Source organism: Sebastes umbrosus, chromosome 23 (genome assembly GCF_015220745.1).
Source record: "Sebastes umbrosus isolate fSebUmb1 chromosome 23, fSebUmb1.pri, whole genome shotgun sequence".
In the NCBI taxonomy this organism is placed as follows: Eukaryota; Metazoa; Chordata; class Actinopteri; order Perciformes; family Sebastidae; genus Sebastes; species Sebastes umbrosus.
This window is the reverse complement of record NC_051291.1, coordinates 18,897,356-18,918,184: the sequence shown is the minus strand read 5'-3', so window position 1 is coordinate 18,918,184 and position 20,829 is coordinate 18,897,356. Positions and strand designations below refer to the sequence as shown.

At 40.4% G+C, this 20,829-nt stretch overlaps 1 protein-coding gene across 1 annotated transcript; it reads right to left on the bottom strand.

Moving 5' to 3' along the window:
• Window positions 1–7,339: 7,339 nt before the first annotated feature.
• tmem168a (transmembrane protein 168a) lies at window positions 7,340–20,173 on the bottom strand. Its single transcript, XM_037760759.1, has 6 exons — window positions 20,120–20,173; window positions 17,760–18,733; window positions 17,285–17,575; window positions 15,313–15,455; window positions 11,777–12,054; window positions 7,340–8,227 (listed from the first exon to the last, which is right to left on the bottom strand). Exons 2-6 carry the CDS (start codon window positions 18,609–18,611, stop codon window positions 7,677–7,679), a joined length of 2,115 nt encoding a protein of 704 aa, XP_037616687.1. The 5' UTR covers window positions 18,612–18,733; window positions 20,120–20,173; the 3' UTR covers window positions 7,340–7,676.
• Between the last annotated feature and the right edge of the window lie 656 nt (window positions 20,174–20,829).

Genomic DNA, 20,829 nt, shown 5'->3' with positions numbered 1-20,829 from the left:
TATATCTATCATATTATGCATGTTTGTACAGCATAGGTAAGTGTAAACCTAATGATACCGTAGCGTTCTTCTCCCATCGTTAACAATTTTATAGGATTATAAGCGTTAAACATAGACTGTATGTAAGAAATGGAAGTAGTCACCGTGACGTCACTCATTGGTTTGAGGAATGCCGTTTTGAAGCCTCGAGTTCGGCATTTTGGCCGTCGCCATCTTGGGTTTTTGCAGCCAGAAGTGACTCAAGAGGGTGGAGCTAAGTACAACCGAACGCTGAATAAGACATTTTTAGGGGACCAAAAAGGTTAGAATTCATTTTCATGAACAGAAAACACACTGTGAAAGGGTTAAAGTTTCAAAACACGGACAACTCACAGACCAGACAATGCCGTGGTAGTGATCTGTCAATCACAAAGTAGCCCCGCCCTAAAGCCCTGCTTTATTGTCTATTTGACTCTAAATGGGACCTTAATTTACTAAATGAACATCATGCTGTATTGAAGAAGACTTGAAACTAGCGATTGAGACCATAAACTCATGTTTACAATGTTTACTGAGGTAATAAATCAAGTGAGAAGTAAGCTCATTTTCTCATAGACGTCTATACAATCAGACTTCTCTTTGCAACCAGAGGAGTCGCCCCCTGCTGGCTGTTAGAAAGAATGCAAGTTGAAGGCACTTCAGTATTGGCTTCACTTTTCAAATCCGGGAGTTGTCCACTGGCGTTAAAGGAAGAGTCAGACATTTTGGGAAAGACACTTTCTTGCCGAGAATTAGATGATAAGGTCGTTATCAATCTCATATTTGTAGGCTACAGTGTCCGTGGTGCTGAAGTAGCAGAGAGATTTGTATTTGTGACTTTTTCTCTGAGTCCCGCCCTCAGTCCCGCCCTGGTATTAAAGAATACAGTACCCAAAAGAGTCGTTTATGGGGCGGTTCGCTAGTAGCGGGCGAAGGAAATGAAACAAATTGAGTCGCCTTCCCCCTATTAGAAATTAACAAAATCGCCTACTGGGTATAGATATTCTCATATAACTCTTAGCAAGAAAGCGAATAAGCGTATTTCCAAACCATTCCTTGTTTGTGAAGAAATCCTCTTAGTAAGGTCTGATCTTCAAAAAAGCAGAAGTAATGTGCAAATGAGAGTTAAATGACTCGTTTGCACAATGAATTGTGACGTTCAACACTAAAAAGTCTGTGTTCAGAACTATTCTAGACATTCCATCCAAGTATTTAAGCCGTCTGTCATCAGTGCTGCACACTTTCAACCATCCAAATCCAGCTCTACCAGCCCAGGTGACATAAAAAGATATTTCCCATGAGCAGCAGAAAGCCTGCTTTGGCTGACTTGGCTGATGTCTGGAGTCCCCAGCTGTAAGATCAGAATAGGAAAGTCATCTGTTTCACTAGCCTAGCTCAGCCTAGCCCCTGTCCCATCTCAACCCAACTGTGACAACAAAGCTAATTACCGAACCTCCGATCCCACAGTGCTGACAGTCTTGTTAGCCTCCGATTTACACTTTTAATTGAATCAAGCGTATCGGCATCATCTGGCTCATGCTAAGTATATTTGGCTGCTTACAAGAGCCAATATCCAGCAGCAGTTCACTTTGATTAAGGATGAGTTCAAAATTAGCAATCCATACTGATGATGACACACCTGGAAAAGGCCTCAATCACACCTCATATTATTATTAACCTGGGTTTTTTATCATCCTGAAGGGGTTTTATGTGTTTATGGGGCCAAGATGACAATAGGACAAGGCGGTCCAGATGTCCGCCCACAATACTCCACAAAATACACTCAATTCCTTTATCCGGCTATAATCTTGACCTTCACTTTACAACTGAGGCTACAAGGTCTGCTTCGCCCCTCCTCCCCTCCTGCATCAGCTCATAAATCCTTGCCCAGAGTAACTCCAATCCTTGTACCATGAATAATCTCTTCACATCTCTGCCTTGAATTTGAAAATCGATACAATTGCAGCTTATCTTGACAGTGAATGTTGAGGGGGATCAAAACTTTTGCCTTGAAGTTAAAGCAGTTAAAACTTTATCATGCAGAAAAATTAAATGTTACAAAACTAATTTGACATTTCTGCAAAAAATGCTCATTTATTTACCATACAGACTCTCATATCTGTATGGTAAATATGTAGCTGAAGGCAGCAGCTGGTAAGCTTAGCACAAATTATATATTGTTTGTATGATTTGTTTGATACACAAAAAAAGTGTGCAAAAATGACAAAAATTGCCTTTTTATGAGAGGTTATGTGCGGGGCTATTTCTTTGCCAGGTACAGCAACTTCCTGGGATCTCTGTGGTTGCCTGGCAACAGTAGGAATACTGTCCAAGGTTGTGTCCAAAATTCCATACTAACATGCTATTTAGTACAGTATGACATTTACCTTAGTATGAAACCAATAGTACGCGAATTGTATACTATTTCCGGTGAAATATTACAGTATACAAACACTGGACACTACGCCGGCATAAATATCCCACAATGCAATGCAATAGTAAGGACAACGTTCATGACAGACGATGGCGGACAGCTCTGGAGTATCGATGACGCTTCATTTCAGTGTAAGGATAAGATTCCACTTTACTAGGCGTAATATATTTTTTAAAATTAGCTCAGACTTTATGACTCTCACAAATCATCGTTTGTTCACATGAAGTTGGTAAGGGTTACCATGGTTACGCATCTTCAACTGGCAATGAGGCTCTCAGGAAGTGATGTGGCAACTACAGTCATTTACAGTCTGAAAAGACACATACTACTGTTTATTCACACAAAAGTATGTTGAACGATAGTACACAAATTTAGTATATAGTGCATGGTATGCGATTTTGGACGCAGCAAGTACCTGTGGTATGAGTGGTATCAATCTTCTCATCTAATTCTCAGTAGAGCGAATAAATGTATTTCCCAAAAATGTCAAACCATTCTTTGAACTATCCCTAACATTTTCTTTTTCCAACATCCTGGCAGGAAGTTAATCGTGCCCTGCAGGGTCTTGCCAAACAACGTAGTGTCTGATGCAAACTATCCGATATGAAATGACCATATGGGTTTCAGAGAAAAGTGCTGCGTTTGAAAGAGACGCCTGAGAGCAGGCAGATTTTGGCAGCCTCTTCCGAATGATTGTCTGCATAGTGGGGGAGCGTCGCACGGTTAAACGGCCACTAAACGCATCCTCAGCCCTCATAATTTGAGATAATGGCTTTGACATTTCAATGTCGGGCCTACTGCGAGCCGCGGCGAGCAGGCCCTCCTGAAAAGCAGGGGCACGAAAGTTGGAACGGTGATGCTGCTGAATCTGTGATCTCTCATCCCATTACTCCTTCTGTTCCAGGAGAGGGAGAGAAAAAGGGGACATTCAGCATTTATGTATATACAGTATCTGGTTCTAGTGCATTTAGTTTAAAAGGGAGGCATGCTGGATGTCACTGAGCTGTAGAAGTGATGGAAGATGGCAGCACACTGGATTTATTTTAGCTTTAAAGGTCCAATATCATGCTCATTTTCAGGTTCATACTTGTATTTTGGGTTTCTACTAGAACATGTTTACATGCTGTAATGTTAAAAAAAACAACTTTATTTTCCTCATACTGTCTGCCTGAATATACCTGCATTTACCCTCTGTCTGAAACGCTCCGTTTTAGTGCATTTCAACGGAATTGCAACGGAATTGGTGTGGGTCCATGTTTACTTCCTGTCAGCTGATGTTATTTACATACACTGCAACAGAAAATAAACTGGTACACATTTAGAATGTTTACGTTTAAAACCGTGTAATGGTCTAAATATTGTGTATTTGTGACATCACAAATGGACAGAAATCCTAACGGCTTGTTTCAAACGCACAATTTCTGAATACGGGCTGTGTGTATTTCTCCGTATATTGAGCGTTTTGATAGTTTAACAGTATATTTATAGCACTTAAACCTGGTTTATAATGTAAAAGACCTGAAAATCTCACTTTTTACAATATGGGACCTTTAAAGTCACATGCGTATGCTTTGATGAAGGTCTGACAGACCGACAGCTTAGAATACAGTAGAATTTTTCTATCAGCTTTAAAGTCACAGTAAACTAATGATCTCTTATCAAACCAAGTCTTCTCTACAGAGTTCAGACACTTATTACGATAATAATGAATAGACCAATGATTAAACAACAAACTGGCTCAAAAAACATGCTTTAAGGAAGTTAAAACTGTATTTAAAAAAAGGCACAAAATTGCCAACCCCCCACTGTTCCTCCAAATGGATTTGAATAAGCAATAATAGAGGAAGAGCCGCTGTATTTGCTGCTCCATGCAGTCCCAGTGCTGAGATGCAACTTGGGCTCTAAAAGCACATCTATTTTCCCCAAATAAATTGCAGGCGAGCGTCAGGCACATCACTTTGCCTGTATTAGAAGGTAATGCCCCATGACAGGCTGTAATTACCCACAGACGAGAGACTCAGCTGTAGAGAAGAAAGGCAGTAGAGAATTGGTGTGTGTGCGTTGTATCTACGCATGTATCTGAGTTTGTGTGTGTTTGAGTGTGTGTTTGAGTGTGTGTGCGGCAGCCTCTGACTCAGCACATCCTCATGGGCCTCAGAGGCGGCTGACTCTTTTATTACCTAATCCAGTTTAGGAGATGAATCCGGCCCCGTAATCTAATATTCCCGCTATATACATGAATCCCTGACTTTAGCTATAACCGCAGCTCGCATGCTGCGCAGCAATGAAAAGAAACGCCCACACACAAGGCGGCATTTATACTTGTCTCTTTTTCACTAATTGCCACTGTGAGTACTCATCTTACAGCCCATACCTGCTTAATGGTTTGGTATTTACAGCATTTAAGTACAGCATGTTAAAGGTGGTTAAAAGTTGCTCTGGTTCATGTCATTTTTTTTCTCCTCTGCTTACGTGTTATGGATGAAAGCCGATATGAAAACGTTGCTTCCGATGTCCACTTTCATCTTTCCAAAGTCTCCCCTAAACCTTGCTCTGTGCTTAATAGCGCCCTCCAGGCATGAGCCAGACCACAGACCTGCTTCCTGAGACCAGTAAAAAAAATACCCAGCAGCGCCTCGGACACATGTCCAGCCGGGGGAACCAGGAAACAACCGAGGTGAAAGCTCAGTGAAACAAATCCCTCAGAGATACTGTGTCATGTATCGTTTCATTTTCCCTTTACACTCTCATTTTTCTTCGGCACACAATCCTAATATTTGCCAGGCAGTGTTAGCGTTTCCACAGAGCAGAGTCTATATTTGTTCAGCGTCTGTAAAGCCAGCCACGTTAAATGAGCCTGGCCGATTGTCTACCACGTCTTGCTTTCTCCTTTTTTATTCCCATGTATTGTTTTTCTCTTCTTTTATTTCCATGTAATAAAATTTATTTTTTATTCCATGCTTACATTTCTCATATAACTTCCATCAGACAGCAATGTTTAATCAGTTTATTATCCAAATTTAATTTTTGACATTGTCAGGCACAAGGGGGGAATTAAGGTGAAAAATGCCACTCGACCTCTTGGAAACGTCCCGGTGAAACACACACACCTTAAGGCAGCAATCCACTCCAGAGTTTTAGGGTTGTGTGTGGGCGAGCGATCCAACACAGCAAATAAAGCAGGGAATAAAGGACAGTCAATATGAGTTCTTAAGGTCAGTGCGCCAATAAAAAACATTGGGAGATTCTTGATTTGTCGTTCTGCATGACAAGTCACTTTTTCACGGCGGCGTGGCGAGGACAACAGCTAGAAAGACTCGAAAGTGCTGTGTTTGTACAGAGCAAAATGACTTCTTCAACTTGGAATTAATTTGTGTAAATAAGCAGGATGAGGCACAATACAGGGCCAATGTCTGGTGATTATATACGATGCATCTGTCTTGGTGCAATTCAGGAATAAATGCATGTCTAAGATGTTTGAAAGTGATGAAGAAAAGATCCCACAGCAAGAGTCTCAGGTTGGCCTCGTGGTTAGACTGTGCTGTAAACCAGAGGGGTCACCGAGTTCAACCCAACATCTTTTTGTCTATCCTGTTGAAAGGCTTTAGGAAGACACCGAGCCGCTCCCTGCTCACACAGTTTAAGTTAAGAGTGTGAGCTAAATCCTCCGATATAAAAAAAGAGGCTATATATATATATATATTTACATATAAAAAATGAGGCTTCCAGGATGACCCCAAATCCATCTTCAAGGCACTGCGATATTGAAAAAAATTACACGTTGTAACAAAAAAAAGATAATCAGAAAACCTTTCCAGAGAAGTCATTGTGCAGTAATGGCAAAATAGTATTCAAATACGTAATATCACACAGCCCCAAAATATAATTAACGTATACAAATTTGATCGTTTATCTCCTCATATATTAAGAAACCATAGCTATGTAGTTAATATGGTTTTATCTACTGTTAATTGTGATATCTCTTACCATAGAAAAAACACTCCCTTTTCACTCCCTCATTTTGGCTTACGCAATATAATACTGAGCTGGTGTTTTGTTATTTAATTACCAACACAACGTCTATGCAACAGAGCAATTAAAGGACGGGTCCATGTGCATTCTGTTCCATTTGTTTTTCTCAAAAGGAAACGCCCACTGAGCTGTTGCAAAAACCAGTGATGTAGGTTGGCAAAGTAAGCTTGTCATGAAGCTAATCAATAAGGTTATGAATAATGTGAATGCTATAGCACTAGCTGAGTCGAAGTTAGCTGTGCTGAGTTTGGAAATAACTGAAAGAGTTTTTTGAAGTGTGGTTGTCTGTATACTACTGCGTTCTGCAAGGTAAAATTACTACTTTTGTGAGCGAAGTCTGGTGGCTTTGAAGAGAGCGATATAACACCTTCAGTTCCTCGTCGGAAAGGGCTGCAGATAAACACATTTTAGCCACCTAAAAAAAAAAATCAATATCAGTTTAAGTGTGCGTTTTAATTGGAGTATTTTCACCACTTTACCTCGCCATCAGACAGCCCTTACCAACAAGGAACTGAAGCTGTTACATCGCGGTTTTCAAAGCTACCAGGACAGACTCCATTCACAAAAAAAATTTTTATTTTACCTCGCAGAACACGGGAGTCGCTGGTCTACCGCTGCATCTATCGGTTAGTTTATTTGTGTTATTGTGTGACTTTTCGGATCCAAACTAACCTGGCGTCCACACAGCAGTACGTTGCTTAGCTTCCGTGCCGATACTCTTGCCATCTGAGTTACTGTATGTAATGTTAATACACTGACTATAAGGATGTATATATATAATGTACATGTAGCAGCGTTATCATGCGGAAACCTACGTCAGGTCACGTGGGAAAAACTTTTTAGAAGGGCTTGGGAAAATAGCATTTTGACGCTAAAACATATATACTTTGACCAAAATTTGAATGTTCAGATTTGAATACATAAGGAACACCATTGCAAAGCTACAGAATGATGATGAAATAATGGACCCGCCCTTTAAATATAATGCGAAAACAAATTTGGGAGGAGTTGAACAACCTTTCTTTCAGAAGGCCACATTTTACTTTTTGTTTTTTATGGGGTATAACCTGTGTGCATGTTTGCGTATAAAATATTGTAGGTACACAAGTATTATTTTTCCTTTCTATAAACACCTCGTACCCAGCGGTTAAAAAACAGAGTCTAAATGTACACTTCAACTTCCTTTCATTATCTAAGAGTGCACCAGTTTAATTCCCTGCCCAGTGTCCAGTACAGCTGGTGGGAACCAGGCCAGTTTACACCTCCTGAAGCAGCGCAGGCACACGCTGCACAGCCAGAACAGGTTGAGGCCACAGCACCAGTTGGACAGGTGCACCATGGGATACGTAACCTTGGGAAAGTGAGTCTTCCAATGCTTGGCCACGTCGCTCCCAGTGGGCAGGTGAAGCGTGTAGTCGCTCCAGCGTTTGGACACGCCGTACGCGGCCGTCACGGTCCTTCCCTTTTCCGACCACTGGGTGTCGCTGTCCGGGTTGCAGTTGAACTCCACCCATTCGGCGGTGAAGTCCCCGAGGAGGGGGGTGTCTCCGGCCTCTGGGTCCACCCTGGTGGCGGACAGCTCGGCCCCCTGCACGGCGACGTAGACGCCCTCCACCTTGCGTATCTCCTTCACCCAGGGGAGGGAGTTTTCGGTATCCAAGACGAGGATGAGCCGGGAGAAGTGGCCGGCGTTCTTCTCCTTCCACAACTCCAGCAACTGGGCCAGGTGGAGCTTCTCACCTCCTGCAGGACACGAGGTTAGATAGTGAGATGGAGAAGGGAGTAACGAATGATAAATCATTGTTCCAGTATCCCTACCCTTTAAGTTTTATATATTAAAACTCTAAAAACGGACTTCCTGCGGCCGCCCGATCGTTGTTTGCATGATCCTGTTTAAATCGATCTAAAATAAAAAACATAACAGCTAGAGCATTCATTCGTTTTGCAGCAGAAAGCTAAGGCTTTTGCGCCATCACGTTGCGACGCTCATGATGACGTCATAACGTTACGTTACTTTATGTGTGGTACAAAACCTGACGGTGCCAGAGTATTGCCTCATAATAGCCACAGGAGATTGCTAATTGCATCATCCTATTTAAATCGATGTAAAATGAAAAACCATAACAGCTAGAGCATTCATTCGTTTTGCAGCAGAAACCCAAGGCTTCTGTCTTTCGCGTCATCACGTCGTACGCTTGATGATGTCATTAAATGCTTGATGATGTCATTAAACTATTAAAACACCTTGGCACTCGATCTGCTCATAAAAAAGTCTATCTCAAAAACTAAAAAAATGTTTTAAGAAACATTTTGTTCATGTTTCTAAATTTAGAAATATTTTGGATCAATAATTTTTTCTGTATTTAGCAATATTTTATGTAAAACTATTAGATTTTTGTATTTTTTTTAAAATTTATGACACAATATCAATACTTTTGTCAATTATTATGGTTTATTGACTTATATAAACTTGTAGCTTAGGTTGTACAGATGTTAGGGATATGAAGCATTTTAAGATACTCCAAGAAATGACAAAATACTAATGTAGGCACTGGGCGACCATTTCTATTTCATTCAAGGGTTAAAGGTCTCCTTGAACTACATATCATTTGCATTTTTTTACGTGGCTAAAAAACTCTCCACCAAACGCCCTTATAGAGATATACAGAGGTGGTTATGGAGCCACTATCGGTTCAGCGTCGCGCTCAAGGACATTTCAACAGGACACATGGCTGTTGATGGACACGCCGGCTTTGCAGGGATCAAACCTGTCAACTCTGACACTTTCGGGACTGTCTGTCGGTCTAACTGCTGTCATCACAGCCACGCAAAAATGGCACAAAGATGCTGTTTTCCAGATGGCGGATCCAAAGTACGAAGATCAGAGCCGTGTGTGTACCTCGCCAACAGATGTACTGAATTATTTCCATTACCTCAAAATCATCATTTACTGTAGGAAGGTGCAAGGCAAGTAAATAATTGCTGAGGAGGAAAATGACTCCTTCTGTTGGCCACAGAGCAACTCCACCAAGATTCATATTTGGATATGAAATTGGTCTCCTTCCACATGCATAAATATCTACAAGAATCCGTTTTAGAAACTGCTGTTACATTACGGAAGCAATTTGCAGGCATATCCACTGTGATAAACAGAGTAAAGACAACGTACTTCTTTCTTTCCCTGTATAATTTAGGACTGGACAACAATGCCACACAAAGTCTTTTCTAACTGTAGAGAAAATATGACTTGAAATCTGTGGCAATTATCCACTGAACACCTCCTGAAAACGTCCCTTCAGGATGGTGACATGGGGAAGTGATTATCTTTTCAATGGGGGATTTTTTTTTCCTTCTTGTTTGCAGCAGCACGCAGAGATAATGTGTCAAGTAATCTCCGAACAGAGGCGTCGGAGCTGACACGGTGTTAACCTGCTGTGATTCTCATTTCTGTTGAGGGAATGCTGGTGTCACAGCGGACCGTCTCAACCTGTCACTGAAGCTTCTCTACTGGAAACAAACTTCTGTTGCCGAGTTCTTCCACAGCAATTTTAACTCTTTTGGCTTACTCGTCTGATCTGTGCAAATCAGACTCTTGATTGACAGAGAAGGAGGGGGAATGAAAAGAGTGGAAATCAGATTGTAAATGCAAATTTACAGTTTGCAGGGAGAATACAAGATCTACCTGCCATCCGAACGCAACAGCTCTGCAGTAAACACTGTTATTGTCTTCAATTGCTGTTGTATTCCGCTCTGAGTCAAATCTTGGGTAATTACCGACTGTTAATTTGTGATAACTACGAGCTAAATTTGAAGAGATAGAAGTAATATCCGACTCACTGTTCATTGTGGTGACTGACAGTGGCAAATTTAATCTTTATGATGTTTACAAAAAGTGTTTTCACCAGAGGCAACTGATGCTCTCGGCATCCCGCGGGGAAGCTTTCATAGATAAACCTGCTGTGAAAAAAATGCAACAGCAAATGCCAAAATAAATGATTCTTGTTCTGTGTGAAAGTAAAAAGCAACTGTGCTCATCTTCTTTAGTGAATTAAGCTACTCAGGACATGTGATGTTCAATAATAAATCATGATGTCTTGCATTAATAAAGCAGTGTTTTTTTTAGACAGCTGTAATAATACAGTGGTTCCCAACCGTTTCTGTCAGATGAACTCAAGTAACCCTTCCATGGACATCACCCAAGTGTTACATGTGTGTTCATTGATTTTAACCTGGATGATGTTTAACACTGTTCATTATGCAAAAGTGGAAATGTTATGATATTTTTTTTCATTCAATTGAACTGTAAATGTTTAGGTCAGTTTGTTTAAATTTGCATGTGTACTACTAGCACTTGGAGTGACAGCAGGTGGACATTTCAGCCATTTATCCCTGTGTTGATTTTATGCATGTGGACGAAAGCGGTAGTGGTTCCGAACACTGGCAGGGCAAAACTACGCTGTTCACTATGCCGTACAATTGATGAAGTGCAGACGTTTTGTTGCCATTGAAATTATTCTGCGAGTGTTGCGTTGAAGATGATGTCACTGCAGTTTCACGTGCTGTCGCTATGGCGATCAGCTGACAATCCAGAAAGGACCTAGCACCAAAAGTGAGTCGAGTAGTGCTGTACCATGCAGTGGAAACAAAGCTTAAGCTAACTTTAGATTCTTTGCTCACTTTCTAACTACTTTTCACGTGCTCTCAATCTCAACATGTAACGTTCAACTGTTGCACCTGACTCAATATGTGAATATAGTATAATAATAATAATAATAATAATAATAATAATAATATAATGTTTATTTGAATCAAATTGTAATTTCTTTTTTTTTTTTTTTTCAAATTAAATGAGCTTCAGTCTTTCTATATACTCCCTGGCAACTGCAGAAGCACCCCCTGAGGTACAAATACCCTTGGCTGGCAATCCCTGTAATAATAGGTTAACCCTACTGGTGGTAGAAATGTAGTCTGGAATAGTAGAATGGTTTCTCAATGTCTTTTGGATGGCGTTCTTGTATTTCATTTATTATAATATAAATAAATAAAATCAGAATAAAATAAGCTGTTATATAAATAAAATTGCCTTGCCTAGAATGGTAAACACATGCTGGTATTGCAGTCAAATGAAAGTGTCAGCTGAAATAAACATGAATATTACTGGTCTATGTTTCAAGATCAAGCATCCCTAATACATCCACAGAAATGTAATGAGCAAATAAGGGAGGGGATTTAACTGTGCAGACAGAATTTTCCAATAAGGTAAAGAAAAAGCAAAACATGTGGGGATCTTACCGGTCAGAGCCCAAGCCCCGTTGTTTTTGTACGTGTGCCCACTGTAGAAAATCAGATAGGTGTCATGACGGGGCCCGTCTGCTGTACGAAGCTCCAGAAAGTTGCGCAGCTTCGTCTGCACGGCCTCCATCGTAACGCCACTGGTGGAGTAGTCGCAACCAAACGTCTGGATCATGTGGTGGGAGAAGAGGCGCTGCACGTTGTTCAGCATACCTGTTGAGCGCGTGTTCAGCTGCTGTACCTGCTCAGGTGGTAGGAGAGTGGGCTGGCCATCAGCGCTGGATGGAAGAGAGAGAGAGAGAGAGAGAGATGAGGGAAAAACTTGGACTTTAATCTTTTTTTATCTACTCCGAGGGAGACTCAAGTTAGGTGGCTTGTCAGAAGCAGAGAGACGGGACGCGAGCAAACGGGAGATGAATGAGTGAGAAGTTGATAGTTTGACACACCGGGGAGAGGAGACAGAGTGCAGAGGATGAGAGGAGGAGGAGTAGCAGTCTGCATCGCCGGGGAGAGAGGAGACAGAGAGCAGAGGATGAGAGGAGATGGGGGAAAAGGAGATGGAGTGGTGGATCACTTGCTGTAGGAAATGACATTAGCCTCAGGGATGTAAAGGAAGTCAAGAATGAAAGGAAAAGTAAGAAAATGGCAAAAAAGGAGGGGGGTATAGAGAGGAGAATATAGAGCGGGGTGACAAGAAATGAGAATGGGAAGCGAGGTTAAAGATAGCTGAGGGAAAAGTGATTTCATAAAAGTGTGTGTGACTGATAACAACAAGTGCATGATAACATAGAGGGGGCACACACACACACAACGTCAAGGCTGGTGGCTTCTCAGTGCAGCCATACATTTTCTTTCCATCTCTGGACTTGATGTTATTCATGGCCAAAGTCATTCTTCACTCTCATAGACATCTGCATAACTCTCTCCATCACATTATGCTCAGTGACCCCATTATCACCTTCAACCTCACCTTGAAGGAAGACGGGGTGGAAGTTTAATCTAAACGTGGACACTCCTTGTGTTAAGCTATAGCTTTCCGTTTTATATTCTTGTGCTTTTGGAGAATTGGATGAACAATTTTCTTCATTAAGACAGCTTTCGTCATAACGTAAACGTCTGCTTTAAAAAAGACTTACTACATTTGGTCATGCTGCAACCTTTGCATGGCTTGCCAAGCTCCTCCGTTCACCTAAACCCATCTAATCTTTTCAGATCTCACGGCGCCCAGGGGAGTGAGAGCTTGTAAGTTTGAGAATTCAGACCACATCTTCCCCCGTTACACTCTCTCTATCACCCTTAAAAAAATCCTGTCTTTTTCTCTACAGCTCTCTCAGAGCTCTCCCCCTCTTTCACAATCCCTCCCTCTCCCTTCGCTCCGTCTGTCCCTTCTCGTTTTTACCACCACCATCACCACCACCCCTCCTCTCGCTGTTTACAACCTCAGCTCTCTCCTTGTGTTTTCTCCCCCGTCATCTCACCCTTCCCTGTTTTTACCCCGCGCTACTCCCCTCCTCACCCCTATCTCTCTAATCTCCCTGTGGGGCTCTTGTCATTGTGAAAACATGATCTGCAGCCATCAAACAGCCTATTATACACTGCTGCATTCCCATCATGCTCACACTCCTCCCTATGGACCCTAGCACATACGGCCTCGCATACAGAGCGTCTACAGCTCCGATAGGACATGGGGCTGCATCCAAAATCACCTGGAGAGTTAAACACTAAGGCTGGCCAGCCCCTTCAGAATGCTAAAGCTAACATCAGCTAAAAGGTTCAATATATAGAGAGTGGTCATAAACATATATACCAGCCAAAAATCTCTCAAGGCCAGATTTCAAGACCTCGGAGGGGCTCTTGAAGATGGAAACACTAATGTATAATTGATGGCTAGCTCTTTCTCTTTAGGAGGAGGAGATGTATCGGCATCATCAAAACTACATAGGCTAAAAAAAAAAACACTTGGCCAACTGAGAGGGCGCTGGGAGAGGCAGCGGCAGCAGCTAATGGCTAACTGCTCCAGCTGAACAACTTAGTATGCTGCGGAGGGAGCACTGGAATGATCCCTTAAGGGCCCAAACATTAGCGGCATGTTTATGCATAGTTATTGGCCTATTTATCCAGTTGGTTTTGTGTTAACCGAGGAGGGAGTTGGAAATGAGTGATCATATTTACCAGCGCCTGCGATGCCAAGAAGGGCTTCGACGTGGGGCAAAGGCGGCCCAGTGTGCGTTTAGATGTGTAAATGGGCTGTGTTTTGCTGCTGCTGCTGCGTGGTCTATTTTGTGTTGTGATAAGTTGAGCTGCAACTACAGCAGGAGAACATAATACTTGGGATAGAGACCTAAAACAAATATGAGTCAATTCATATGAAACAAGTACTTATTTAAACAATTAATTCAATTATTAATCAGAAAAAAATAATCAGCAGATTACTTGACAATGAAAATTAATTGTTAGCTGCAGCCCTAATTGACAGAATATTAAATTACAACAATTTTAATAACTGACCGTCTAAGTCTATATAAAGCAAAAATGTCAGACTTTTTACTTTTCAAATGAGGGGATTTATTTTTCGTTGCTTTTCTGTGTTTATTTGTTGTTGTTTTTAAGCTCTTTTTAGGGGGAATTTTGGCCTTTATTAGAAAGTAGAGAGATGATGGATGGCATTTTAACAAAGATTCCTAACCGGACTCCAACCACAGATATTGAGATTATACAATCAGCGTCTTAAATTCCCATTGCATCATTAACCTCTTTGGGTTTTTAACTGATAGTCAGACAAAACAAGCAATTTGAAGATGTTACCTTAAAGCTAGGTTTGGTAATCTTAAGAAACTAGCAAGAGTATGCTAGATTTAAAAAAATGATCCAATCGAAAAAACCCAGCCCAATGTTGCCAGCACTTTTCTAATGAAAGTAGCACTAGCTCCAAAAGTCCCTAAATCTAGCGTGAAAGCCGCCAAATCGTCAAAACTGATAGCCCTTTCCTTCAGGCTTCTCTCCAAAGCCACTCCCTCAAAATTGACATTATGAATGTAAACATATAATGAAGGTAAACAACGAACATGGCTATCGTTAGTACTCACAGCTGTCAAGCTGGCAGCAGACTTACGCGCAGGCAGCTCGTTTAATCATTTCATTTGGGCCGAATGAAATGATTGAACAGGTTTATTACTGTTCTGCGACAACCATAGATACAAGATTATTTTTCTTTTTCTGTCATAGCATTTGATTTATTGAATGCAGTCGGGTTGTAATGAGAATTTAAAATAATATAACAAAAATACTTTTGAGGACATTTACTAACTCTAGCTTTAAGTATGAGAAATTGTGGTGCTCACTGTACAAATATGTATCTTTAGACATTTTATAGATATACCGTTAATCATGGCGGTATGCTTAAGCTTTCAGTGCTCTGGTCACTTTTTTGCTGCATGCCTGCTGCCACACTACTCACTCTTGCTGCTACTGCAAATTTTAGTTTTTAGTCTGCGCAGGTTTGTCTGTGCGCATGTCTGTATGCATCTCTTCAGTACCTGCAGTAAGCAGTAGGTATGACCAGGGCGTAGCCGACACATGTTCCCCCCAGGCAGCTGCCCAGCTCGTGGAACAAGCCGTGGGTCAGAGACTCCAGAGGCAGCACCACCAGCAGAGCGCTGAGAAAGAGGCCGTTGGAGGGCTGCGAAAAAAGCAAAAGAATCAGAGTCTCTTTCATTCATCACTTGCAGCTTGTACCGAGGCAATCAGACCCAGCTAATTGGTGGTGACACTTTGCAAGACAGTTACACAATACGGGACTGACACAGTGTTATTATGGCAGGACAAAACATGACAGGACCTGACTAAATGGAGACACGATGCAGTGTATGACAACAGGCTAAACATACATCACAAGGATCCATTCAAAACAGAATCATTACTGCAGAGTGTGAGCCTGCACTTTCTGGGTTGCTCTGAGTCTGTAGAATAACACTATTATAATGCTATCATCTTGTCATTTACTGGAAGTTTCTTTTCTCTCGATTTTAATGCTTAACTACCGCGTACAAAATCGCACAATTCTTGCACATTAACACTTACAGACAAATACGTATTACCATGTAGAAACATAAAGCAGATCTTGTGCTACAAAAGCACTGTTAGGCTTTCGGGGCAATCGATTTCCTGAGTCACTGTGATGGTATGCGATGCAATTTAGCATCCTCAAAAAAGCTACTCTGATTTCATAGCACGGCAATGTGTCTGAGAATGCAAATCAATACCTGTATGGTTAAGTGGAACCACACTTGAGTTTGCAGAATATATTGAGCTGCCTAAGGTATGCCCGAGGTGAAAAATGTGTTACACTCATTCATTGAACTTTTATGAAGTTGTGTAGCCCTTAAACGTATAATACTATATTCTCCGGCACTTGAATATTGCATAATAAGCAGAGAAAGCACAATACAGTATAAAAGGAGGACTTTGCAATACAATGCAAACGGGAAGCGGTTCTCACAGATTGAGAATTGGTTTGCAGTAGTCGATCCCAAGCTATGGGAGTAGCTTAACAGCATTCCATTCACGAGCTGACCTCCGATTAGGAAAGTCATTTCTAAACATTGCACAAAGGCACTACTCTTCATTTGAGTCAAACCAAAATGCATTTCCACGCAGATTTTTTAAAGGAATATATACTACATACAATATCAATAATGTCTATATAATAATAATAATCTATTTGGGTGGGTCTTCCATATAAATTCAATGGAAAACAGTGAATCTAATCCAAATTATGTACTTAAAACTTGCATAGAGTTGAATCAAAACCTCTCTTACTACTGTTAGTTTCAAAGGCTGTATTTATTGCTGAAACAGCATGAGATTGTATCGACGTTGCCGTTATTTGATGTGTGTGTGTGTGTGCGTGCAAGAGAGTGATTTTAAGTGGTTGATCATATAATATTTACTGTATTTCAGCAGCAAAGGCAAATAAAAAAAGTTGTAAAACATCAAAAAAACACACATAACAAGAGCTAACTTTCTCGTATGCGAGTACAGACTCTCTCCCACTTTCTAAGGCAAATTTGCAACCGACATCAACAATGTGCAGATTTCAAATTAGGACTCAGGCCCATGAGACTCTGACAAGGTAAACGTCTAATAAGGCTAAATAAGTTATTGCTGCTCTTTATGCAAGCAGATAGGGATATTAAAGTGCTAATTAAATTGGTTCCGCATGAGAGCAGAAGTGCCTCTGCTTGGGGAGCAACTTACTAACTACACACTGCCACTAGCATCTCTCTCCAGACTTTATAACATGGGTGTATGATATGTTTATAGAGGCCTTGTCATGAAGAGGATTTTTCTATGAAAGTCTTAAGATTCTGACGTGCTGAATGCAACAAAGAGGTTTCTCAGCAATATGGCATGGCTATAATGATGCTTGCGTAAAAAAACACAATGCATTTTTATGTTTAGATGCTTTGCAAACTTAGTTTCTGATCTAATCTGTCTTGTATCTCCTACCTGCCAGGACACAGCTCCCAGTATGACCGTTGACAGAATACTGAAGAACACCAGCCGCTCTGAAATGAGGCAGAAGTGTCGGATGCCCCTGGAGGCCATGACTTGGTCGAGACTTCGGCTACTAGTATTATGGCTACTGGATCGCTGGGCCCGCCAGGCCTTCTGACACTCAGTTATTTTGGTGTGGAAGCCCCATATCGTCATCAGCAGAATTATGTGGCAGATGGACCAGAAAAGGCCAAACACGCAGAAGCCCGGGATCACCAGATACCAGAGCTCCAAGTGGCCCAGCTATGGAAGGCAAAGAGAAAAGTGGCATTAAACAGTAAAAAACAAAACACTGTGTCATCATTCAAAAATACTGTTTCAGAAGGGTTACAAATTTGAAGGAATGATTGAGTGTGAACGTCACACAGAAGCCCTAAAGACTCACATAATGGAAATGTCATTTTTTTTTGCAAAATGCTGAGTGTACCTTTAAGGCAGCCAGGACAAAGAAGGCCAACTCAATCAGACTCAGAGGCAGCAGGGACAGCATCCTCCACACCCTCCCCAGGGAGAGCACCGGCATCCAGCGCTGGCTGGGCCCAAGCCCGCTGAAGTACACGTCCAGCACGGGCTCGCACAGCAGCCTGCCCATGTAGCAGCCTAAAGCGTACGGGTTGGCTGCGATGATTAAGGCCTGGAAAAACACCAGAGAGGTAACCAAGGCGAAACTGGCCAGGTTAGGCAAAGCCAGCAGGGATTTCATCCTCAGATCCACAATGAGAGACCCGAGGGCCACCACCAAGCCTATTATGGCCACTGACTTGTGAAGAAGCATGGCAGTGCTGGCGATGCCGAATCCCAGGAGCTCCAGAAACTCAGCTGATGTTAGCAAGGTGGGTTTGTAACGGACGGAGCTGCATATTCGCTCGGTTAAAGCCCACACGGCTTTCATGACCACACTGGCTAACAGGAGATAGTTGGCGACCAGCTCCTTGACATTTGAATTCAAGGCATGGCTGTTGAGGAAGCACAGAAGGCCGAGCAAAAAGCCAAACCACAGATGGAACAAGCTGAGGCTGGCTTTCTCCATGGCGAAGTAGTAATGGAGGATGCTGGCTATCCCCAGGACAAAGAGGCCCAGGATGAAGATGACCAGGATCATCGGTTCGCTCGTCACCTCCCAGCGTACGTACATGCCAACGCATACCGCCACGAGGAGGTTGACGCTGGACAGGTAACCCAGGCAACGCACCGATGTAAACACGTCCACCTCCTTGGGTGCATCACCGACTGTCAGCTCCTGCTCCTCTTCCTCTTCCTCTTCCTCCCGATCCGCCATGGTTGATTTGACAAAAACTTAACCGAACACAGTCAATTTCTACCAGTCACTTTTTTTCTAGACTTGAACAGCTTTGCAAACAGAGGACTTTGCCTCTTGATGACATTCTCCAAAATCAGCCCCTGGGAACAATTAAAAAAGCAGAGTTACTCAAGTTACTAAGTAGCAATCAACGCATTTGTCAGGCTGTCCAAACTAATATATATTAAACCTCTTAGTTACTCATGTAACTTTTGCTCCACTGTTCAGGAAACTGAACATTCTTTCAGTTTATGACATAAGTATTCATCAGATATGTGTGTTTATATATAAATATATGCTGTTGCCTTCTTCTTTACCATCATCGTTTAGCAACTTCTTTAAATCTAATTCTCAAATTCATTCACATAATACTAGACAGGTTAATCATCTTGACCTGCCTTTTTACAAAACAAAACATGGCCAGTACTCCCTCAGATATTGCGGTGTAAAAATATGGAACACCAAAATACATGTTATCAAGAGCTCGTTATCCTTAGAACATTTTAAAAGGAAATTGTCATCACATTTAATTCATGATTTTTAATTATCTTTTGATATGTTTAGATACATTTTCTTTTTTTTTCTGTACTGTTTTTTGTATGTATTTCATTGTTTTTATTGGATTGTTTTCCACTGTTTGGTTAGGGTTTTTCTGCACATTTTGTGTACTTCTTGTTGTTGTTTAACTTTTGTTGTATTTTTAAAATGATGTTAGTTTAGATCTTTCTTCCTTTTTTGTTATTGGTTTTTTTTCTCCTGGGGTTGTGGGGAGGTCCTTTGTATAAGCCTGTAAGGCTTCTTGACCTCTCCTGACACATTTCTTGTTTGTTTTTTTCATTGACTGGATTTTGTGCAGTTTTATATATGTACAAATAAATAAATAAAAATAAATAAATAAAAATCAAATAAATAAATTGAATAAAATAAAGAAAATAAATACAATAAATAAAATAGATAAAATAAATAGAATAAAAATCAAATAAATAAATGTCCAGACGAATTAGTAAACTTTACATTAAAACCAACTCACTTCATTCTTGTTCTATAATCAGTTTGATCTTAATTTACTAATCCCTGACATTATAAAGAGTCTTAATAGGAGGAAACAATGGCTAAAGATATGCTACAGTGTGATCTGCTGGATTTCATCATGATAATAAGTCTAACACACACTGATCAACAGTAAAACAGTTGATCAAACATAGTATAAATAGTGTTAAAGAGCCTTGCAGCGTATGAAGCAGGTTAAGAGAGAGAGCGGCCCTGCTGTCAGGTTGTGACGATGTGGCACTGAAGTTTAGCTCACTCTCATGTTAGCCTCCCTGCTGCTACTCTTCCTTCTCGGTGAGCTAACTCACTGCCTCACGTCTTAATGCCGCCTCTTCAACTGTCTAAAGAACAAGTAAGCAGCTCTTGCAACAACGTCTGAGTAGTTAAACACTGTAATAATGAATATGTGATATTCTTATCGTCAAAGTGTTGCTTACATTTTGTTTGTTTGGATGACAGCAGAGATGCTTCCGGATTCCAATGGACGGCATCTCGCAAGTGTCAAAACACTCAAGCTTTCGCTTTTCAGGCTGGGTGAATATATCTGACGTAAATGAATCATCTAAAATTCAACTTGACATCAAGCAATAAACTCAAAATAATAATAATTATGATAATAATAATAATAATAATAATATTAATAATAATAATAATAATATTAATACTACTACTACTACTACTACTACTACTACTATTATTATTAATAATAATAATAATAATAATAATAACAATACTAATAACAATAATAATAATAATAACAATAATAATAATAATAATAATAATGATAATGATAATGATAATAATAATAATAATAATAATAATAATATTAATAATAATAATAATAATAATACTATTAATACTACTACTACTACTACTACTATTAATAATAATAATAATAATAACAATAATAATAATAACAATACTAATAACAATAATAATAATAATAACAATAATAATAATGATAATAATAATAATAATAATAACAATAATAATAATAACAACAATAATAATAATAATAATGATAATGATAATGATGATACTACTATTAATAATAATAATAATAATAATAATAATAATACTATTAATACTACTACTACTACTACTACTACTACTACTATTAATAATAATAATAATAATAATAATAATA